Source organism: Rana temporaria, chromosome 5 (genome assembly GCF_905171775.1).
Source record: "Rana temporaria chromosome 5, aRanTem1.1, whole genome shotgun sequence".
NCBI classification, from domain to species: domain Eukaryota; kingdom Metazoa; phylum Chordata; class Amphibia; order Anura; family Ranidae; genus Rana; species Rana temporaria.
The window spans coordinates 133,044,577-133,066,931 of NC_053493.1; the positions used below are offsets into that span (position 1 = coordinate 133,044,577).

The window sequence follows — 22,355 nt, forward strand, 5'->3', positions numbered from 1 at the left end:
TTGGGACAAGCTCCCTTCATCTCCGGATTACCAGATTCAGATGAGTCAGCTGGTCAAGTCTTCCCTAGTGTGGTGGCTGACGTCTCCGGTGCTTCGGACCGGAAAGTCGTTTCTGCCGTGCCATTGGACAGTGGTCACGACGGATGCCAGCCTCTCCGGTTGGGGGGGGAGTTTGGGACACCCAGTCAGCCCAGGGGCGCTGGACTCAAAAGGAGTCCCACCTTCCAATCAATGTATTGGAGCTCCGAGCAATCAAGCTGTGCCTTGCCTTGGTGGTCCCTGGATCTGCAGGCCCGACAGGTCAGGATCCAGTCCGACAACTCCGCGGCCGTGGCGTACGTCAATCATCAGGGAGGCACACGGAGCTCAGCTGCAGCGATGGAAGTCGCGCACATCCTTCGGTGGGCTGAAAGGTCCGTTCCGGCTTTATCGACCGTGTACATTCCGGGAGTACAGAATTGGCAAGCCGACTACCTAAGTCGCCAAACCCTAGACCAAGGAGAGTGGTCTCTTCACCCGGAGGTGTTTCAGAGTCTGTGCCAAAGGTGGGGCACTCCAGACGTGGACCTTCTAGCGTCCCGTTTAAATCGGAAGGTATCACGGTTCGTGGCCAGGTCAAAGGACCCGTGGGCTGACGCGTTGGTGGCATCTTGGGGTCACTATCGCCTAATTTACGCCTTTCCTCCTCTGAAGCTTCTTCCTCGCCTGCTGCGCAGAGTGGAAGCCGAAGGGATTCCAACAATCCTGATCGCCCCAGATTGGCCGCACTGCTCCTGGTACGCGGACCTGGTGCGTCTGGTGGCAGAGACCCCTGGCGTCTACCCCTGAGAGAAGATCTTCTTCTGTCGCAGCGTCCGATCTTCCACCCTGCTTTACAGTCACTGGCTTTAACAGCGTGGCTGTTGAGAGCCAGGTACTGAAGGACCGGGGCCTGTCAGGCTCGGTGGTCTCTACCATGCTGCATGCATGGAAGTCTACTTCACGAAGGATTTACCATCGTACGTGGAAGGCCTACATCTCTGTGTGAAGAGATGAAATGGCACCCCCGTACATACGTGGTGTCCCGGATTCTGCTGTTCTTACAGCGTGGATCAGGCTCTCGCCTTAAGTACGGTTAAGAGTCAGATTTCGGCTCTAGCTGTTTACTTTCGGCGACCCTTGGCAGCGCACTCCTTGATGCGTACGTTTGTGCAGGGAGCCCGGCATGTGGCCCCTCCTGTGCGTCCTCCACTGCCCCAATGGGACCTGAATTTAGTTCTCTCGTGCTTCAAGAAGCTCCCTTTCGAAAGATCCCTTTGTTCACTCTGTCACAGAAGGTGGTTTTTCTGGTAGCAATTACCTCGGTCAGACGGGTGTCTGAACTGGCGGCCTTGTCCTGCAAGGCTCCCTACTTCCTCATCCATCCGGCTTTTCACATTAATGAGGACATTGTGTTACCATCCTTATGTCCTCGGCCGAAAAACCCGAAGGAGGCCACTTTACATTCCCTGGATGTGGTTCGGGCCCTACGTGTGTACTTATCTGCTACGGCTCCGTTCTGGAAGTCGGACTCACTGTTCGCGTCGGTGAGTGGTCCTAAAAAGGTCTGCCGGTCTCGTCGGCCACCATTTCTAGGTGGATCAGACCGGTTGTGCTTCAGGCCTATGCCCTGAAGGGGCGGGCGCCTCCTTTTCAGGTTTCGGCGCATTCGACTAGGGCAATCGGTGCCTCTTGGGCTTTCCGTCATCAAGCGTCTGTGTTACAGGTGTGTAAGGCAGCGACCTGGTCATCAATCCACACCTTCTCAAAATTTTACAAGGTGGGTATGAGTGCATCTTCGGATGCCTCCTTCGGCCGCAAGGTGTTACAGGCGGCAGTTTAAGGTTGGAGTTCCTCCGTTGAGAAACTACGGTTTTGTTTGGGGTGTAGCTTGGTTTGCTGTGTTGTTTTTCCCACCCCTTGAATTTTTTTGACACTGCTTGGGGACGTCCTTAAGGTCAAAGGCTGCTGTGTCCGTCCATGAACAGAAGAGAAAATAGGATTTTTGTACATGTATGTATGTATGTATGTGTGTGTATATATGTGTGTATGTGTGTATATATGTGTATGTGTGTGTGTATATATGTGTGTGTGTGTATATATATATATATATATATATATATATATATATATATATATATATATATATTATATAATTTTTTTTTTTTTAAATAAATTGGTAAAATTAAAACGCCCCTGTCCCCGGTAGCTCGCGCTCGGAAGTGAACGCACACGTAAGTCCCGCCCACGTATGTAAACGTTGTTCAAACCACATATGTGAGGTATTGCCGCGTGCGTTGGAGCGTGTGCAACAATTCTAGCACTAGATCCCCTCTGTAACTCTAAACTGGTAACCTTTAAATATTTTCAAAGCGTCGCCTAAGTAACGAAGTTTGGCGCCATTCCATGAGTGTGCGCAATTTTAAAGCATGACATGTTGGGTATCTATTTACTCGGCGTAACATCATCTTTCATATTTAGCCCAAAAAATGGGCTAATTTTTTTTCCCCCCAAAATTACCGTGCACGATAAGTTGTAATGACCGCCATTTTGTTCCCTAGGTTGTCTGCTAAAAAAAAAACCTATATAATGTTTGGGGGTTCTGAGTAATTTTCTAGCAAAAGCATGATGATTTGTACATGTAGGCGAGAAGTGGCAGAATAGGCCTGGTATGGAGGTGGGTATAGAAGCCCTGTATTGAAGTGGTTAATATTCAAAGATCCAACCTTGCCACAAGATGGGGGATGTCTGCACAGCAGAGGTGCCTAATATTAAATGTCAAGCTAACTTTAAATGGTAATACAGCATTAAGCTATAACAATTTTTATATGTTTGAATCTCTTAGGAAGAAGCAGGTTGAACAGGAATCTGAGCTTCAGTCTTTGCTCAAATCTAATAAGCATCTTGAAGACATTTTTGAGGCCATCAAAGCCCACAAGAGGAATGAAGTGTCCCAACTGAACAAAATGCATGCAGAAACAATAAAAGTAAGCATCCATAGTACTAGACAAGCCAAATAAATGTGCACCTAAATATTATCTGTGTAGACCATGTCTATTGTGCAGCTAATACAAAGGAAAGCCATATATATTTTATTAACTGTAGTGTTCCCCAAGACGATCGAAGACACAACTCACAGGCACATGGAAGATTATCACCAATTATTTGCTCAATTACATTTTTAGTCGTACATTAAAGCGGTAGTAAACTTTCATTTCTGAGTAGTACCTACAGCTAAGCTTGTAGTATAGCTCACTTGTAAGTAATGCGAATATCTCCTGTTAACTCCGTCATTCCAACCGCAGGGCTGGCAATGCGGTGCATTGCAGGGGGCTCATTTTTAAAAGAAAAAACACACGACTTTACTACTGCTTTTAGTGGCCCCCAAATAGTAATTCAGGTACATGGGGTTATGCTGCTACCTTTTGGAGATTGAACTTTAGGAAATCAAAGATGTAAGGACAGCCTAGTAGAACCCTTTTCATGTTCCAGTGCTGTACAGGTTCAGGGCCACAGTGCATCTGTGTGGTGGAACACTGTTCCTGAAGACTGTCCATCTTCCTGAAGGTGAAGGCTTTTTGCACAGGGCATGTGCTCTGGATCCTACCTAATATTTCCGACCTACCTTGTTGGGACTGCACAACTGCAGTACTTGAGGGCATTGCCCTTATGGGAAATGGAGTGTGCTTAACCACTTTAGCCCGGAAGATTTGGCTGTTCAATGACCAGGCCTTTTATTGCGATGCGGCACTGCGTCGTTTTAACTGACAATTGCGCAGTTGTGCGACACTGTGCCCAAACAAGATTTACGTTCTCCCCCACCCCCACAAATAGAGCTTTCTTTTGGTAGTAGTTGATCATCTCTGCGGTTTTTATTTTTTGCGCTATAAACAAAAAATTGACAACTTTGAATAAAACACAATATTTTGTACTTTTTGCTAAAATAAATATCCCCAAATATTTTTTTTTTTATAAAAAGCTATTTTTTTCCTCGGTTTAGGCCGATATGTATTCTTCTACATATTTTTGTTAAAAAAAAATATTGCAATAAGCTTATATTGATTGCTTTGCGCAAAAGTTATATCGTCTACAAAATAAGGGATAGATTTAAGCCCCTTTTTTTATATTTATTTTTAACTAGTAATGGCGATCTGAAATTTTTATTGGGACTGCGATATTGCGGCAGACACATCGGACCCTTTTGATACATTTTTTGGGACCATTGACAATTATACAGCGATTAGTGCTTTAAAAATGCACTGATTGCTGTATAAATGTCACTGGCAGGGAAGGGGTTAACAGGGGGGCGATCAAGGGGTCATCTGTGTTCCTTTACTGTTCTAACTAGGGGGAGAGGGGACTAACTAGGGGAAGAGAGATCGGTGTTCATACATTGTATGAACACACGATCAGTCTCCTATCCCCTAAAAACAACTGTGTGTGTGTGTGTGTGTGTGTGTGTATATATATATATATATATATATATATATATATATATATATACACACACACACATACGTTTTTTTCTATCAGTTATCCGATGAAGCTGACTGATGATCAGTCGTGCCTACACACCATCAGTTAAAAAAACGATTGTGTCAGAACGCGGTGATGTAAAACACAACGGCGTGCTGAAAAAAATGAAGTTTAATACTTCCAAGCATGCGTCGACTTGATTCTGAGCATGCATGGATTTTTAACCAATGGACGTGCCTACAGACTATCGTTTTTTTACTATCGGTTAGGTATCCATCAGATAATTTTAAAACCAGTTCCATTTTTTTTTTTTTTTTTTTAACCTATGGATAAATAACCTATGGGGCCCACACACGATCGGTTTGGTCTGATGAAAACGGTCCACCAGACCGTTTTCATCAGACTAACCTATCGTATGTACGCAGCATAATACCTCTGTTTGCGAGTAACGTGGTATATGAGCGTTTTGAAAGACTAGCAATTATTTTTTTTACTTGATATGCGAGTGCTGACTTGATATATGAGCAGTGCAAGAAACACTTTCACAGTTTTAATGTTAAACAATTTGGAATTACACTCACAATGTATATCCCGTGTTTAGTCTGGTGCTTATCCATGTAGTAAAGCCACTGGTGTGTGTATATATTACTGTATGTGTCGAGAGATCCGAGGGTGCTGATTGCTCCCAGCGCTTCCTGGAGAACTCTGAGACACTCCCAGCTGGGTAGGGCATGCGTAACGTGCGTCGGAGCATCCAGAAGTGTCAACCGTTCTCCAGGAAGCGCTAGGAGCCACCAGCGCCCTTGCACCTCTGGCCACATACAGTAATGCATACACCAGCAGTGGTTGTGGAATGAATCATCTGAGTTTCCATTATCTCTTATGGGGAATCTCTTTGATATACGAGTGCTTTGGAATACAAGCATGCTTCTGGAACAAATTATGCTCATCATCCAAGGTATTACTGTAATGTTGTTGGTTAAATCCTGGCATTTTCCCATTCTGGAGTTGATCTGAAACTGGCCTTGAGTACAATCAAAGAACAGATTTTGGCCTTGGCAGTTTTCATACGGATTGCTTCACATCCCTTGATGCGTGTCTTTGTGCAAGGGGTCATACAGTACATATTGTTTCACTGGTTAAGGCTCTGACTCAATGGGACCTCAACTTGGTAATTTCTGCATTGTTGTGCAGAAATCCTTAATTGAAACCCATCCATGATGTCCTTTTTGACTCGGGAGGGTATTTTTTTGGTTGCCATTGTTTGGCTCTAAGAGTTGCGGTATTGGTTGCCATTTCCTGTAAGGAACTGTTCCTGGTACTCCACTGTGACAAGTGTGTTTTTTTTTTTTTTTTTTAGAATTTAGCTGTCCGTCTTGCTTAACCACTTCCATACAGGGCATTTTCACCAGCTTCCTGCCCAGACCAATTTTTAGTTTTCAGCGCTGTTGCACTTTGAATGACAATTGCGCGGTCGTGCGACGTGGCTCCCAAACAAAATTGATGCCCTTTTTTTCCCACAAATAGAGCTTTCTTTTGGTGGTATTTGATCACCACTGCGGTTTTTATTTTTTGCGCTATAAACAAGAGCGACAATTTAGAAAAAAACACTATCTTTTACTTTTTCATTTATTAAATATCATAATTTTTTTTTTTTTTTTTAACTTTTTTTTTTTTCCTCAGTTTAGACTGATACATATTCTTCTACATATTTTTGGTAAAAAAAATCGCAATAAGCGTATTTGATCGGTTTGCTCAAAAGTTCTAGCGTCTACAAAATATGGAATAGAATTATGGCATTTTTATTTTTTTACTAGTAATACGTTTTTTTTTTTGTTTTTTTTGTTTTTTGTGACCGTGACATTGCGGCGGACATATCGGACACTTTTGGCACATTTTTGGGACCATTCACATTTACACAGCGATTTGTGCTATAAAACTGCACTGATTACTGTGTAAATGTGACTGGCAGGCAAGGGGTTAACACTAGGGGGGGGCTGAAGGGGCTAAATATGTTCCCTAAAGTGTGTTCTAACTGTAGGGGGAGGGGACTCACAAGGGGAGATCGATGTGTGTTACTCTGTACTGGGAACAGACATCAGTCTCCTCACCGCTGACAGGACATGGATCTGTGTGTTTACACACACAGATCCATGGTCCTGCCGTGATTGCGGGCAATCGCGGTGCCCGGCGGACATCGCGGGCACACGCACCAGATCCCGCCGCCATCCGGTGCTTCTCCGGGCTCTCCCGTGCCATCGGGGGCCCGGAGAGCGAATCGGTCGGCGCTGCCTGGAAAGCATAGAGATGACTGGTGACCAGATGGTCACCAGTCATCTCTATGACCGTGGGAGGCCCGGGCGCGACGTTATGACGTCACGCCCGGTACCCGGAAGTAAACAAAGCCGCAATCGCAGCTGTCGGCATGTGATCGGTGATTTTTTTTTTTTTTTTTTTTTTTTTCACTGATTTCATGCTTGTAAGCCTGGAGGAGAGATGTGGGGTCTTATTGACCCCACATATCTCCATAAAGAGGACCTGTCACACTGATTCCTATTACAAGGGATGTTTACATTCCTTGTAATAGGAATAAAGGTGATCAAAAAAAAAAAAGTGTAAAAATAAGTAAAATAAAATCTTTTTTTTTTTTTTTTTCAAAACGCCCCTGTCCCCGTTATCTTGCGCGCAGAAGCGAACACGCATTCAAGTCCCGCCCACATATGTAAACGCTGTTCAAACCCAACATGTGAGGTATCGTCGCAAATTAGTGTGCGCAATTTTAAAGATGACATGTTGGGTATCTATTTATTTGGCGTAACATCATTCACATTATACAAAAAAATTGGGCTAACTTTACTGTTTTGTTTTTTAATTCATGAAACCGTTATATTTTCCCCCCCAAAAAAAGGCGTTTGAAAAATGATTGCGCAAATACCGTGCGAGGGGGAAAAAAAAGTTGCAATGACTGCCATTTTATTCCCTAGGGTGTCTGCTATAAAAAAAAAAATATATAATGTTTGGGGGTTCTGATTTTCTAGCAAAAAAAATTAGATTTTTACATGAAGGAGAGAAGTGCCAAAATGGGCCCGGTGGACAATGGTTAAACATTTAAAGAAAAAACTTTTTTTTTTTTTTTTTACTTGCCAAAAACGCCTGTTGCTAGGCAGTCGTCCTAATCTGCCACTTCCTATACCGCAGAGCTCCTTGTTCTCTTCCTGAATGGGCAAAGATGCTGCACAATGGGTTAAAAGCACGTCAGGCTCCCTCGGACGAGGTAGCGCTAGCCGACCAGTTGCTACAGGGCCTAAAATTTGTCTGCGAATCAGCCTTGGACACTAGTGGACACTATTCCTCTGGTGACCAGAGCATCAAGCTATGCGGTGGTGTTGCGCCGTCTGCTCTGGCTAAAGTGTTGGTCTGCGGACCAATCTTCCAAGAAGGCCCTGATGGATTTTCCCTTTAAGGGCGACAGACTTTTTGGAGCATCCCTGGATGACATCATTAAAGATGCCACAGGGTACAAAGTGCGCTGCTCCCACAATCCAAAAAGGGTAAGGAGCCACGCCGTAGGCAAGGGCCCTCCTTCACCACGCACAAGCTTTTTTTTTTTTTTTTGTATGCCCAGCACGGCCAGTAAACGATCCCCAGGCCAATAAAGTGCCTGCTGAGGGACAGAAGTGTCCCTGGTTTTGCAAGCCCAACAAGTCTGCGAACAAATCCACGTCTGCATGAAGTTTTGCCCCCACCCATCTCTCGTGTGGGGGGACGTCTTTGCGACCCGGTGGACATCTCTGATCTCCGACCGGTGGGTTTGCAAAGTAGTTTCTTCAGGGTACAAGAGTTTCTCTCTTGCCCACCAAACAGATTTTTTTTCCTCCAACCTCAGCCGACCCGTTGGACAGCCCTGTTTGGCGCACTTCAGGATCTGCTGGTACATGGGATAATCATTCCTGTCCCAGTACAGGAACAATTTCAGGAGTTTTACTCAAACCTGTTCGTAATACCAAAGAAGGATGGCGTTCGCCCAATGGATCTCAGGGCCCTCAATTGCTTTGTGAAGGTACAAGGATTCCGGGTGGAGTCGGTTCGCTCCTGTTGTCGCTGCCCTCCATCCGAGGGATTTTCTCGCATCCTTGGACATCAAGGACGCATACTTGCATGTCCCCATATGCATCAGAAATCGGATGTTTGCGGTCGAGGAAGACCACTACCAATTTGTGTCTCTCCTCTTTGGCCTGGCATCGGCACTGAGGGTGTTCACCAAGGTGTTCGCCCCGATTCTGGCCCTACTAAGACAGAATGGCATCGCTATCGTGGGCTACTTGGACGCTCTTCTTCTCAGGGCCACTTCAAGCTCAGAATTAGAGGTGAGCGTGTCTATAACCTGTCGGACCCTCAGACTTTGGTTGCTGAACACTCAGAAGTCAGTATTGGTGCTGACTCAACGCCTTGTGTATCTGGGGTTGATTCTGGACTCCTCAGAGGCAAAAGGTTTTTCTCCCTGGGGAAAAATTGCAGCCCTTATCGGGCGGCGGTGCATAAGCTGACATCCCAAAGATGGTCGTCACTTCACTTTTGCATGCGAGTCCTGGGTCTCATGGTAGCCTCCTTCAAGGTGGTATCGTATGCTAAAATTCACACTCGAGTGTTGCAGAAGGAAATTCTGTCCAGATGGGACAAGTGCCCATCGTCCCTGGATTGTCAAATCTGGATGAGCCACCTAGTCAGGACCTCCCTAGTTTGGTGGCTGACATCACCTGCACTTCTGTCCGGGAAATCGTTCATGCCTTTTCACTGGATAGTGTTCACGACGGACGCCAGCCTTGCTGGTTGGGGGGGGGGGGGGGGAGTCTGGGGTGTTCAGTCAGCCCAGGGTCGCTAGAATCCTGCCTGTCAATCAATTTCCTGGAACTTCGGGCGATCTGGCTTTGCCTCTCCACGTGGTCTCAAAGGCTACAGGAGCGCAAAGTCAGAATCCAGTCTGACAACGCCACAGCGGTGGCATATGTCAACCATCAAGGAGGAACAAGAAGCTTGGCTGCAGCGTCGGAGGTCGCCCACATCCTGAGGTGGGCAAAAAGGAGCACAGTGGCCCTGTCGGCCGTATACATTCCGGCCGTGGAAAACTGGCAGGCGGACTACCTGAGTCGCTAGATGCTGGACCCGGAATGGTCTCTGCACCCGGATGGTGTTTCAGCTCCTTTGCCAAAGATGGGGCACGCCAGACGTAGATCTCCTGGTGTCTCGACTCAATCGGAAGGTATTGAGAGGTTTGTGGCCAGGTCAAGAGACCCAGGGGCAGAAGCACCATGTAGTCAGTGCCGGCTAATCTATGCCTTCCCCCCCTCTGAAGTTCTTCCTCATCTGCTTCGCAGAGTGGAGGCAGAGGGGTTCCCAATGATTCTAATTGCTCTGGATTGGCCTCGGTGTCCTTGGTACGCCATCCTAGTGTGTCTAGTAGCAGACAATCCTTGATGTCTACCGCTGAGAGAGGACCTGCTGACGCAAGGTCCCATACTTAATCCTGCTTTACAGTCTCTGGCTTTAACGGCATGACTATTAAAAATCAGGTGCTAAGAGACCGGGGCCTGTTGGATTCAGTGATTCTACCATGAGGGCTCGGAAGCTATCCTCTAGGACAGGGATAAGCAATTAGCGTACTTCCAGCTGTTGCAGAACTACAAGTCCCATGAGGCATCGAACGACCCTGACAGCCACAAGCATGATGGGACTTGTAGTTTTGCAACAGCTGGAGGTCCGCTAATTGCATATGCCTGCTCTAGGAAGATTTACCATCGCACTTGGAAGGCCTACATATCCATTTGTGAGGAAATGAGGTGGAATCCGCGTACCTATTCGGTTTCCAGGGTCCTGCTGTTCTTACACTGGGGGGGGGGGTGGACCAAAAGCTTGCTTTAAGTACGATTTTTAAGTGGCAGATGTCTGCCCTGACTGTCTTTTTTTTTTTTTTTTTTTTTTTTTTTTTTTCCCAATGACCCCTGGCGGCTCACTCTCTAGTGCATGGGTGCTCAACCTGTGGCTCTCCAGCTGTTGCAGAACTACAATTCCCATGAGGCATTGGAAGCCGCTGACAGTTACAAGCATGACTCTCGAAGGCAGAGGCATGATGGGACTTGTAGTTCCGCAACAGCTGGAGAGCCACAGGTTGAGCACCCATGCTCTAGTGAGTACATTTGTGTAGGGGGTTCGGCATATGGCCCCTCTGGTCCGTCCTCCCCTACCTCCATGGGACCTGAACCTGGTCCTCTCGGTGCTTCAGAAGCCACCTGTTTGATAACATTAGGGAAATCATCTTGTTGTAGCTTCAGGCTTCAAGCTACAAAACGCCTAGGTGTGAATGGGGTCTAAAACCCCACAGCACCAATCAGTTTAGTTTTTCCAAACCATCACTGCCCTGTATTGGCTCTGTGGCTCTGTACAGCAGAGAGGCAGGAAACAACGTGCAAAAACGAAACTAGAAACTACAGGTACTATTTTTAATCGTTTTTAAAAGGAATCTGTTAACTATTATGTCTCTATACCCTGTAAACAGTAATTTCAGCATAACAAATGTTTTATTTACAACTCCTTTTAAGGCTTTTTTTGTTGCACAGAAAGTAATATTGTCAATTTTATACTACATTTTACAGACAAACAAAAGGTAGGACAACCCCTTCTACTCCCAGCATTCCTACTAGCGTCCTAGGAGGGAGGGAGGCCCTTTTTCATCTAGCCCTCTTTTTATTTGCTAGCTTTTTTCTTTTTTTTTTCTTCAGCAGTGTGTTCGGCTTTAGGCACTCTTCAGAGCAGTCCGTTGGCCACAGAGCACTTTCAATGTCCAAAGTCACTGGCATTGCCTCTGCACTTTCCCTGTCTCCAATGACTTGCTCTGCTGAGCACCAGGGGCTTTATTTGTATTTGTACCACTGTGTACTTTTTTTGAGTTTCCCGCTTGCCACCGGCCTTTACCCCAAAAAGGTTAAATCTGAGGGACTGAACACGGACATCTGCTGTATGGACTGTCGTTCACTGAACTCTATATCCAGACATCTGCAATGGGTGATCCCAGTTCATTTTATTTGTTTTGGGGATTTTCATTCTGTATCTTTGGAGGGATCTGATGTCTGTTATCTGGAATCTTGTTACCCTATAGCTGTAGGGTTTCTACCTGAGAGTTCCTCTTAGTCCCGTTGGGTGAAGCAAACTCGCTCGTCTCCAGGGGCCTCTACACAGATCTTTGACAAATCCACCAGTCTTGGAAAAGTGGAGAGGGGTAGTTTGTTTATCCATTAGGATTTTAGGTTGTAGGGGCTTTCACAACTTTATCTTGCTGCAAGTTGGGTTGACTGACCGGGTGGTTTCTGCCTCCTCCATAGAGCTTCTATACCTGTTTTTATGGTTAGAAGTGCAAGGCTCCTGCCTTTTTCATATTCATTGTTTTAGTTTGTTTCAGTTTTATAATTGTATTTTTATCCACCTGTCTGGCAGATTGGTTATTTCTCCAGCTCTCAATGACAGAGGCCCAATGCTCCTTCAGTCAGGTGTATTTCTTTCTCTGGTTCTGAAACGCCAGTATAATCCACTGTCCTTGCCAAGGTTATGACAAGTTTCTCCATTTTGTAATGGCTTCTCCTCCTCTGCCCTTGAGTCAGGAGTTGGTTCCTTTAGCTACCTAATGATGTGCAGATGGTGAATTTTTATTAAATGTTTTAGTGGCTGTTGCCCACTAAAGTTTGACCGCTATTGGACTTCATGACTGTGTTAGAATGTCTGTGTGGACGATAAACAATGTTTTCCCTCTTTTTATTTTTTTTTTATTTTATTTTTTTTTGGCCCTGTGCATGGCTTGCTCGCAAATCTGATGCATGCTGGGTAAAGGAAGGGTTATTACAGGGGCTGGCTTTTTGGTTTGCAATGTCCCACCCTCCTTTAGGAGGAAGTATAACCAATCTGTATTTTAATTGGTGTTTCTCGATGGACTAGAAGATTTTATGGTACAAATGTTTTTCCCTTTTTTTTTTTTTTTTATTATATCGCTTTAGGATGGCCTTTCTCAACACCGAGGAACACTGGAAATGGCTTTCCGGGTCTCAAGGAACCACTGCTAAAAATTACTCTATCTATAACTCATGATGCATTAGTGTTGATGGTCAGTGGGAAGAATGCTCATTACACTTGTGGTCATTGGGAAGATATACCTCTTGTAGATGACCAAAAAGATCAATGGTGTCTGTCAGTGACCAAAAAGATCAATGGTGTCTGTCAGTGGGAACTTATCTGAGAGGCAGAAATTTCTTAAGGAACCCCTAGAAACTTCTAGAGGAACCCTAGGGTTCCACAGGCCCCTGGATTGGAAGTTAATTTTTCTATCTGGCTTCCCATATCTGCATGTTTTTAGGCCTTTAAATGTAATGTTAGTTTTCATTTATGCAATGGCTACATTGGCAGTTTGTTTTATATTTTTTGCTACTAAGCGCTCAAAGGATACGTTCCACTTTTCACAAAACTGCACATATTTTTCCCAGGGCGTCTTTCAGGACAGCACCTCGAGATATTGGCTCCTCCCTCTCCACAGGAAACACCTTCAATCCAAGATCTTTAAAGGGAGGCTCCTCCCAGCACACATCAGTTTTTGTGTTTCCTCCGACCCGGAGGGAACACCTTCCAGAGGGGAGTAAATATTTTTTTGTGGTCCTGTGGGACCGCTTCCCTCTTACCTGTCAGGCATCTGCCTGTGAGACGTCCGCTCCCCGCGCTACCCGTTCGGTGGCGGTTAGTAGCCGGGCTCCCCCTTCCACGGTAGCGTGCTCAGTGGAGCCAACGAAAAGCTGGGAGGGCGTCCGGCGGCCGCGCGCGCGATTCGCGCCATTATTTTTCATACAGCGCGGTCGCTGGTGTGATGCGTCATTTCCGGCGCTTTCGGCTAGAGGAAGGGGCGGGGCGGGAGCTGGTGCTGATTTCCTTCTTCCGGTCCGGCGCAACGGCGCTTTTGGTCTCCGGAGAAGGGGTAACAAGCCACAGGGTGAAGCGCTGGCGTTCTGAGATGGAAACGGCAGAGAATCCAGCGGTGGGGACAGGCACAAGCACCAGCAAGACCTCAGCAGGAAGCAGCACAGTGAGTGTCCTTCCTTTTGATTTTTTCTGCCCTAAAGTTTTTTCTTAAGGTGGAGGGTCGGTCTCAACTTTTTTTCTCCCCCCCCCCAGTGGCTTTGGGGGGCCTGTCTGGGCACTAGTTTGGCTGCTGTCTTTTACTAGTGCACCTTTGCTAGGGGACCACATATGGGAACAGGGTTCTCACTAGGGTCCCCCTACTTTCTTCTGTGCTTTTTTTCAGGCTAAATCCGACACTAGAAGAAAATGCCCATCATGTAGATCAAAGATGAGCGATAGCTGGAAGAAAGTACTGTGTAAAGCTTGCATTGATGTTTTAATTCAGGAAGAATCAGCCGCCATGCGGGATGATCTGATCTCCTCAGCGAAAAAAGAACTATTGAGCACGTTCCAATCTATGCGTGATTCATTAGTTGCGCCTTCCACCCCTCAAGCATCCACTTCCCAATCTTCGCAGGAGTCAGGGATTGTACCTGAACTTGTTATGGTTGAGGATTCAGGTCCCGGGGACCAACACGGTAGCGAGGACTCAGAGGAGTCAGAGGGGGAGGTGATAGGACAACCCTCAAAGTTTAAATTATCCCTGGAGGAAGTGGAAGGCTTAATCAAGGCCATACAGGTTACTTTGGGCCTGACTGAGGAAAAAAGAGATTTAACCTTACATGACCGCATGTATGCGGGTCTAGGTGAACCTAAAGGGCGGGTCATTCCGGTTCATGCAGTAATTTCTGAGGCCATAGTTAGAGAATGGCAGGATCCAGAAAAGAAGCCCTTTTTTCCTAAATCTCATAAGAGGCGCTTTCCTTTTGAGGAAGATTCAGCAGCAGTCTGGAACAAAGTTCCTAGACTAGATGCGGCTTTTTCGCAGGTATCCAGGTCAACAGACTTGGCCTTTGAAGACATGGGGGTCCTTAAGGACCCCATGGATAAGCGTATGGATCTACTCTTAAAGAGGGCATGGCAATCAACCATGAATGGTCTAAAGCCTGCCATGGCTACTACATGTGTGGCCCGGAATCTGGAGTTCTGGATGAACCAGTTGAAAGCTCATATTTCAGCTGATTCATCGAAAGAAGAGATTCTGGATTCTTTTTCTACCTTAACCACAGCTGTAGCCTACATTGCAGATGCTTCAGCAGAGGCTATAAAGATGTCAGCTAGGTCCGCGGCTCTGGCAAATTCCGCCAGGAGAGCGTTATGGCTAAAAACCTGGCCAGGGGATGCGGCATCAAAGAATAAGTTGTGCGGCATTCCGTTTTCAGGAGACCTCTTGTTTGGTCCTGAGTTGGATAGCATCTTGGATAGGACCGCGGATAAGAAAAGATCTTTCCCCGTCAAGAGAAAGAGGCAACCTCCCAGACGGTTTTTTCGTCAGCAAAGAGGGCAAGACAAAAACAACAAACCCCAGGGGGATAGGAGAGGTTGGGCGGCCCAAAAGGGCAAGGAGAAAAAAGGAATCCTTTTCAATCCTCCTGCGCAGCCCCAGAAGTCTCAATGACTCGGTGACCCGGGTCGGCGGAAGATTGCAGAAATTTCTTCCGCAATGGTCAGAGATAACCACCAATGGTTACATTCTGAACACCTTGTCCCGGGGGTACGAGATAGAATTTTCGGAGACCCCACCACAAAGTTTCCGGGTAACAAACCTCCCAAAAGATCCACTAAAATCCCTGGCCATGAAATCCTCTTTAAAAGAGCTGATTCAGCAGGGAGTAATAGTGCAGGTGCCTCAGGCAGAACAAGGGTTGGGGTTTTACTCCCATGTGTTTCTAGTGAGGAAACCCACGGGAAAATTCAGGATGATCTTAAACTTAAAACCCTTGAACAAATCAGTCAAGTACAGGAGGTTCAAAATGGACTCTATTTTTTCGGTAAGGAATCTATTGACGCCAGGTTGCTTCATGGCGTCAATAGATTTAAGGGATGCCTACCTGCACATCCCAATCGCTCCGCAATCCCAGAGATACCTCAGACTAGCGGTAAGGAGAGGAGGGGTGGTCCAACACCTACAGTACAGGGCTCTCCCCTTCGGGCTCTCATCCTCACCACGGATATTTTCCAAGGTGATGGCAGAGGCCTTGGCCCCGCTTCGTTTACAGGGGGTGGCGGTAATCCCGTATTTAGACGACCTATTGATTTTTGCCCCGTCAAGGGAAAAACTACTGATGGATTTGTCCAAAGCTCAGAGTCACTTAGAATCTCTGGGATGGATTCTGAATCTTCAGAAATCATCTCTAGTACCCACTCAAGAAATTATCTTCCTGGGCTATCAGGTGAACTCTTTGAGCCAGAAAATGTTTCTACCCCTAGAAAAGAAAGTCAAGGTCCAGGAGACCATTTCTCGGCTCCAGTCCAACCAGCCCATAACTATAAGACAGGTAATGTCGGCTTTAGGGGTGTTAACCTCGACCATGCCGGCAGTACAGTGGGCGAGACTGCATGTCCGTTGCTTACAGAGTTTTCTTCTAAGATCTTGGGATCACAGTCTCAGCTCCCTGGACAATCTTGTAAAGATTCCATCCCGGGTAAAAAGATCCCTTTATTGGTGGAAGAACCAGCAGGTCCTCTCGAAGGGTCTGTTGTGGTCTTTCCCGGTGGAAAAAAGGTTAACAACAGATGCCAGTGCGTGGGGATGGGGAGCCCACTTAGAGAAGGATTTCATTCAGGGCTGCTGGTCAAAAGAGGAGTCGGTTCGGTCCTCAAATTGGAGAGAGTTAAGAGCGATCTCATTAGCTCTACAGAGGTTTGCCCCAGATCTAGTAGGCCACCATGTTCAGGTGTTGACAGACAATGTTACGGCTGTAGCGTATGTAAACAGACAGGGGGGCACCAGAAGCAAGCCCCTGCTGTTGTTGGCCGAAAGCACCTTACAGTGGGCAGAAAAGAACTTACTATCCCTCTCAGCGGTGCACCTGAGGGGATCACTGAACGTGGTGGCAGACTTTCTGAGCAGACATCAGGTTCGGGAGGCGGAGTGGTCATTGAGTCCAGAAGTCTTTCTAGAAATCTCCAACAGGTGGGGTCAACCGGAGGTGGACCTGTTTGCCTCGAGAGAGAATGCCCAGGTACCTCGGTTTTTTTCCCTGGACAGGCGGGTCGGGTCCCTGGGGATAGATGCTCTGGCGCATCCATGGAGATTTCGCCTTTGCTTTGCCTTCCCCCCTTTCCAGATTCTCCCGCTAGTCTTAAGAAAGATTCAGAAGGAAGGGGTCCCAGTCATTTTGATCGCTCCTTACTGGCCCAAGAGAGCATGGTTCTCAGCAATCCTAGGGATGGCAACGGAACCATGTTGGCATCTTCCTCTCAGGTCAGATCTTCTGAGGCAGGGTCCAGTATTCCACCCGGACGTATCCAGACTCTCCCTTGCAGCTTGGTTTCTGAAAGGAAGATCTTAAAAGATAAAGGTTTTTCAGATCGGCTGATCTCTACCCTGTTAAATAGCAGGAAGAAAGTCACGAGAGCCATCTATGCTAAAGTTTGGAGAGTATATACGTCCTGGTGTAATGCTTCAGCCAGGGAGCCGAGCAGTCTTATTGCCATCCTAGAGTTCCTTCAAGATGGAGCGGACAAAGGATTAGCGGTCAGCACCCTAAAAGTGCAGGTGTCCGCCTTAGCAGTTTTCTTGGAAAGATCCATAGCCTCAGAGCCGTTGGTAGCCAGATTTTTTAGAGCCCTCACTAGGGCTAGGCCGCCACGGGTCAAGGGCTTCCCTAAGTGGGACCTATCGGTGGTTTTAAAGGCTTTAGCAGTGAAGCCTTTTGAGCCTTTGAGTGATGCGTCTCTTAGGGATGCTACCTTGAAGGTTCTTTTTCTGGTCGCGATAACCTCAGCTCGCAGGGTTAGCGAACTACAGGCCCTGTCAGTAAGGGAACCGTATTTTTCATTATTTTCTGATAGGGTTGTGCTTAGAACAGACCCAAAATTCTTACCTAAGGTAGCCTCAGCGAGCAATCGCTCTCAGGAGATTGTGCTACCCACTTTTTGTTCCAACCCCGTGGGGGAGAAAGAATCTTTTTTTCACATGTTGGATGTGAGAAGGGCTCTGCTATGCTATCTCAAAATAACAGAGCCTTTCAGATGTTCAGAATCGTTATTTATTTTATTTGGGGGCAAAAGAAAAGGCCACCCGGCCTCAAGGGGCACCATAGCCAGATGGTTAAAATTAGCTATCAGGGAGGCTTATTTGCATTCAGAGTTAGTGCCGCCAGAAGGGATTTGTGCTCATTCTACACGTGCGCTTGCAACCTCATGGGCTGAGAGAGCTGGTGCCACCCCGGACCAAATATGCAAGGCGGCGACGTGGTCAAGTTTTAACACCTTTGTACGGCATTATAGGTTGGACCTTATTTCTGCCAAGGATCAAGCATTTGGCAGAAAGGTCCTACAAGCTGTTGTCCCGCCCTAGGGTGGTAAGTCTCTGGTATCCTCTCGAGGTGCTGTCCTGAAAGACGCCCTGGGAAAAAGCAAGTTAGTCTTACCGGTAACTTGTTTTCCAGAAGTCTTTCAGGACAGCAGCATCCCGCCCGTATATATGTAATTATTAATGTGCCACGCTGTGACTAACCTATGTGTTTATGTGTTCCAGCCGGGGCCGGAGGTTTCTCGGTAACAACTGATGTGTGCTGGGAGGAGCCTCCCTTTAAAGATCTTGGATTGAAGGTGTTTCCTGTGGAGAGGGAGGAGCCAATATCTCGAGGTGCTGTCCTGAAAGACTTCTGGAAAACAAGTTACCGGTAAGACTAACTTGCTTTTTTAGCTGGTTAAAAAAAATGCATTTTTTGTTTCTGGAGCCTCTAAAGCATGCAGGTCTTCTGCACATCTGTCAGTATATCCATGTGCCCATTCATCCCAAACAGGCAAGCAAATACAATCTGACGGGAAGAGAGAATCCTCCACAGCGCTGTGGTAGTTCATTGAAAACTACAAGCCTTGTAATTTTCCATTCTGTGAATGAGTTGTGCGTCCGCTTGGCCACGTATTTTTTTTTAAATTGGGGAATCCAAGGACTGGTCTGTAACATGAGTAATGGGTCCTTTTTAAACCACTTGTTGACAATTGTCATAAAAGCAACTCATTTATTTCAGTGTTAAAGAGCTAAAATGAATGGCAACAAATGGTAAAGTTGACAACACAAGAATAAATAACGCTAAGGGCACTTTCACACTTAAGCATTTTTCAGGCGCTGAAAATGGCTCATGAAAAACACCTCCCCTGCCACCCCAGTGTGAAAGTCCGAGTGCTTTCACACTGGAGCAGTGCGCTTGCAGGACGGGAAAAAAGTTGTGCAAAGCAGCATCTTTTGGGCTGCCGTTGAAATAAATGGGCAACGCTGGCAAAGCGCACTATTTCAGGGTTAAAAGCTCCACTGAAATCAGCGGCGCTTTACCTCTGATTGCCCCCATCCCAGTGTGAAAGTGCTCTAACTGTATCTGTAGCTTGCTTCAGTCACCCGTGCGCTTTAATGTCTGAATGCAATATTCCACTTCTGTAATCTCCAAAAGTAGACATGTAATATTTAAAAAAAAAAAAAAATGTTTACTAGCTTGTTTCTTGATTGTGTCCCACCAGATTCTGACTACTCCAACAAAAGCTTACCATTTAAGATCACGACTTGTTCCTCGTCTCAGTCCAGAAGGCATCGAAGGTGCTTTGCTGGATACTCCTAAGTCTAGGGACCATCATGACAATATAATCAATGAACCCATCCCTCCAGAGATGAGTGAACAAGCCTATGAAGCTATTGCTGAGGAACTGCGAATGATGCAGGTAAGGCTAAAATATGCGGATGCCAGTTGGTGCATACCATTTCTGGGTATTCTATTCTGCACTGACACAAACCAGGATTGGTAACAAGCCTGTAACGGGACGCCTTTACTTTCATATTCCCAGTAGGTTAGTGATACTCCAATCTCCTTCAGAATGCAGTTTTGATTGCGTGCTTGAGTTTGAAAAAGTGCATGTGCAGAACCAAGCCAGTGCTTTCTCTTGGGTAGCTGTCAGACAATCTACTGACACAAGTTTGAGCTTAATTTGAGTCCAGTTTAAAATGCAGTGGGTTTTACAAAACTTTATAACCATTGCCTTTAAAATTGTAAAATGTTTGGTGAATGTACACATTAAATATTGTATACATTTGGTTCCTTCACAAACACTTGCTTAGTCTCTATAAAATACTTTCCTCCAAAGTAAACCTACATCACCCAATGACAGATTTTCAAACGTCTTAACCTCCCTAAAATATGGTTTCTCTAGTCTACTCTGTCCTATCCGGGAGATTGGCTCCTTCTCCTTCATTTTTAGCATGATGGGAGTTGGACTGTGATTTGCAGGTTTTTTTCAGGTGAGGATCGGCTCAAGGCATTCTCCCTCACTCTTCCGCTCTGTCGTGTATAGCACAGGACCGTCATCATAAAATATTGACACTGTGCTATTACCGCCCAACTACACTTCCCAGAATTTTTCTGATCACCTTAAATACTTGCTGGGGGTGTCATAGACACAAAGGTACCTCTGTTCATGTCTGGTGGAGTTGTCTGCCCCTTAAACAATTTTATGATGTAGTTTTTAACCTCTTCCCACCAACCATACGTATATGTGGCCTCACAGAAGCTGGTCTTTTATCCGTGAAGCCGCATATATAAGTATCTCTCCTTTGTGCTGGAAGCATGCTGCAGTTTGCTCCCAGTACAGAGTCTGGGCTCTCACCAACTATCAGGACCCAGATCTCCTGGTCCAGGGGTCACCTGATTGCTGTGATAGCCTCTGATAGGCTATCGCAGTGAACAGTCACTGAGCCCATCCCTGTTATTACTTCGTCTTCTGAATAAAGAGAAGGATACATTGTAGCTATCTTTTTTGCAGTAGAGGAAGATATAAACAAGTGTGTAAATTAAAACTAAAGAAAAAAGGTTGCCAGAATCACGGTTGGCATATTTATTTTTATTTTTTAATTGATTTGTGTCAGTTCGTTTTAGGCAGGATTAAAACAATGCAAGAGGCGCACCAGTCTTTCTGGGCCCTACTATATACTGGATTTTGCTTTTATTCCCTTTGTAGATGCTTCCATTTGTGGATGGACATTTTATGATTCCACAACCCGGTCACGTTGCTATAGTGTTGTTTTTTTGTTGTTTTTATATGGACTATAAACTGAAGAACCTATGAATAATTGGTTGTGGAACGAATCATTTGAGTTTCCATTATTATGGGGAAATTTGCTTTGGATTACAAGCATGTTTCTGGAACGAATTATATTTGCAATCCAAGGTTTTACTGTATGTGGTTTCACTTCAATCGTCAGAAGGAGAATTTATTTTTGGTTGTTCATAGGTGGTAAATTATGGTCATTCCGAGAAATCTATACAGCAAAAAATTCTGTTTTGGGCCGGTTTTCCTTTTTGATAATAAAAAAAAATAATTAGATCATTTGCATTTACCACCAAAAAGCTAAGTTGTTTTCCTGGAAAGAAAATATAATCCACCAGGATACACAAAGTAGTTGCAATATGTACAATTTTACTAACACATGTCAAAGTTGCAAAATTGTGCTTGGGTATTAACATTTGTTTTCAAAAAAATTGTGAATCAGTACTGCTTGGACCTTGAAGAAGGGGTAACACCCCGAAAGCTTGTCCTGAAAAATTGTATGTTAGTGCAAAAAAAAAAAAGTATCACGTACAGTACTCAATTTTCTCTAACATTTGTTTTAGCATTAGTCACTAAGGGGTTAATTTTGTACAATGTTTTCTTTACCACAAACTATAAAAACACCCTGTAGATGGCTTTTGCTGTCCATGATCCCAGCTGCAGTGAAATGCTCTGCCTTATCACTCTTCCTTGGCACATTATTCCTCGGCACATTAGCGAAGTGGTTTGAGGTCCTGCGTGAACTCCTATGAATTGAACATATGATTGCTCAAGACAATAAAGCCTGGTACACACCATTAGGTTTTTTCCGTTCAACCCATTGGTCGGAGCCGTTGTACTCACTATGCTACATTAGTACAACGTTCTTCGCCACTGAGCTGACAGTGTTCTGACAGGGACAGCCCCCTGCCAGAACACTCCGATCAGCACGCTCTGCCATTGGCTGAGAGCTTATTGAGAGTCGGACGGCTGCTGTGTTTTTTGTTTTTCCTGGTCTCCCGACATTTGACCTGTGTGTACCCGACTTAAGTCTAAACAGTTTCATGCAGTCTGGATGTCATGGTGGGTATTTGTTGACACAATTTAAACCTATATGTTCCCTGAAAACCTTCCTTCCTCTCATGAAGTCAGTACTTTCCTGGAGCAGACATTTTAAGTCTTGAGTTGGCCATCCCTTTCTCGCCCTCTTTCCCTTCTTTGACCCTTACACATCCTTCCACCTCTCCTTTATTTTTTCATTTTTTTTTTCTTACACCTTCTATTTTATTCCTAACCTCAGTCTTTTACCATTACGGAACACAGGGTCTTTAAAATTGTGGCAGTACACTGAAAAGGCAATCTGTCTGTCTGCTGCCTTGTATGTAAATATATTTTCCTGCGTTTGTGTAGCCGCAGGCTGAGTATGTAATTTGCTATGTACTGCTTTATAGAATGTTAAACTGTTGTGAACCCTATATGGCACAATGGGGTTGATTTTTACTGAAACTGGAGAGTGCAAAATCTGGTGCAGCTGTGCATGGTAGCCAATAAGCTTCTAAATTCATTTTGTTCAGTTAAGCTTTGACAATAAAACCTGGAAGCTGATTGGTTTCTATGCAGAGCTG

At 45.5% G+C, this 22,355-nt stretch overlaps 1 protein-coding gene across 2 annotated transcripts in view; it reads left to right on the forward strand.

Annotated features, from left to right (window-relative positions):
* KIF15 (kinesin family member 15) overlaps window positions 1–22,355 on the forward strand; it is a 116,778-nt gene that overhangs the window by 57,081 nt on the left and 37,342 nt on the right. For both annotated transcript variants that reach the window (XM_040353133.1, XM_040353134.1), the window contains exons 16-17: window positions 2,864–3,005; window positions 19,174–19,371. In XM_040353133.1, coding sequence (XP_040209067.1) covers window positions 2,864–3,005; window positions 19,174–19,371 — 340 coding nt within the window. The remainder of the gene's footprint in view (window positions 1–2,863; window positions 3,006–19,173; window positions 19,372–22,355) is intronic.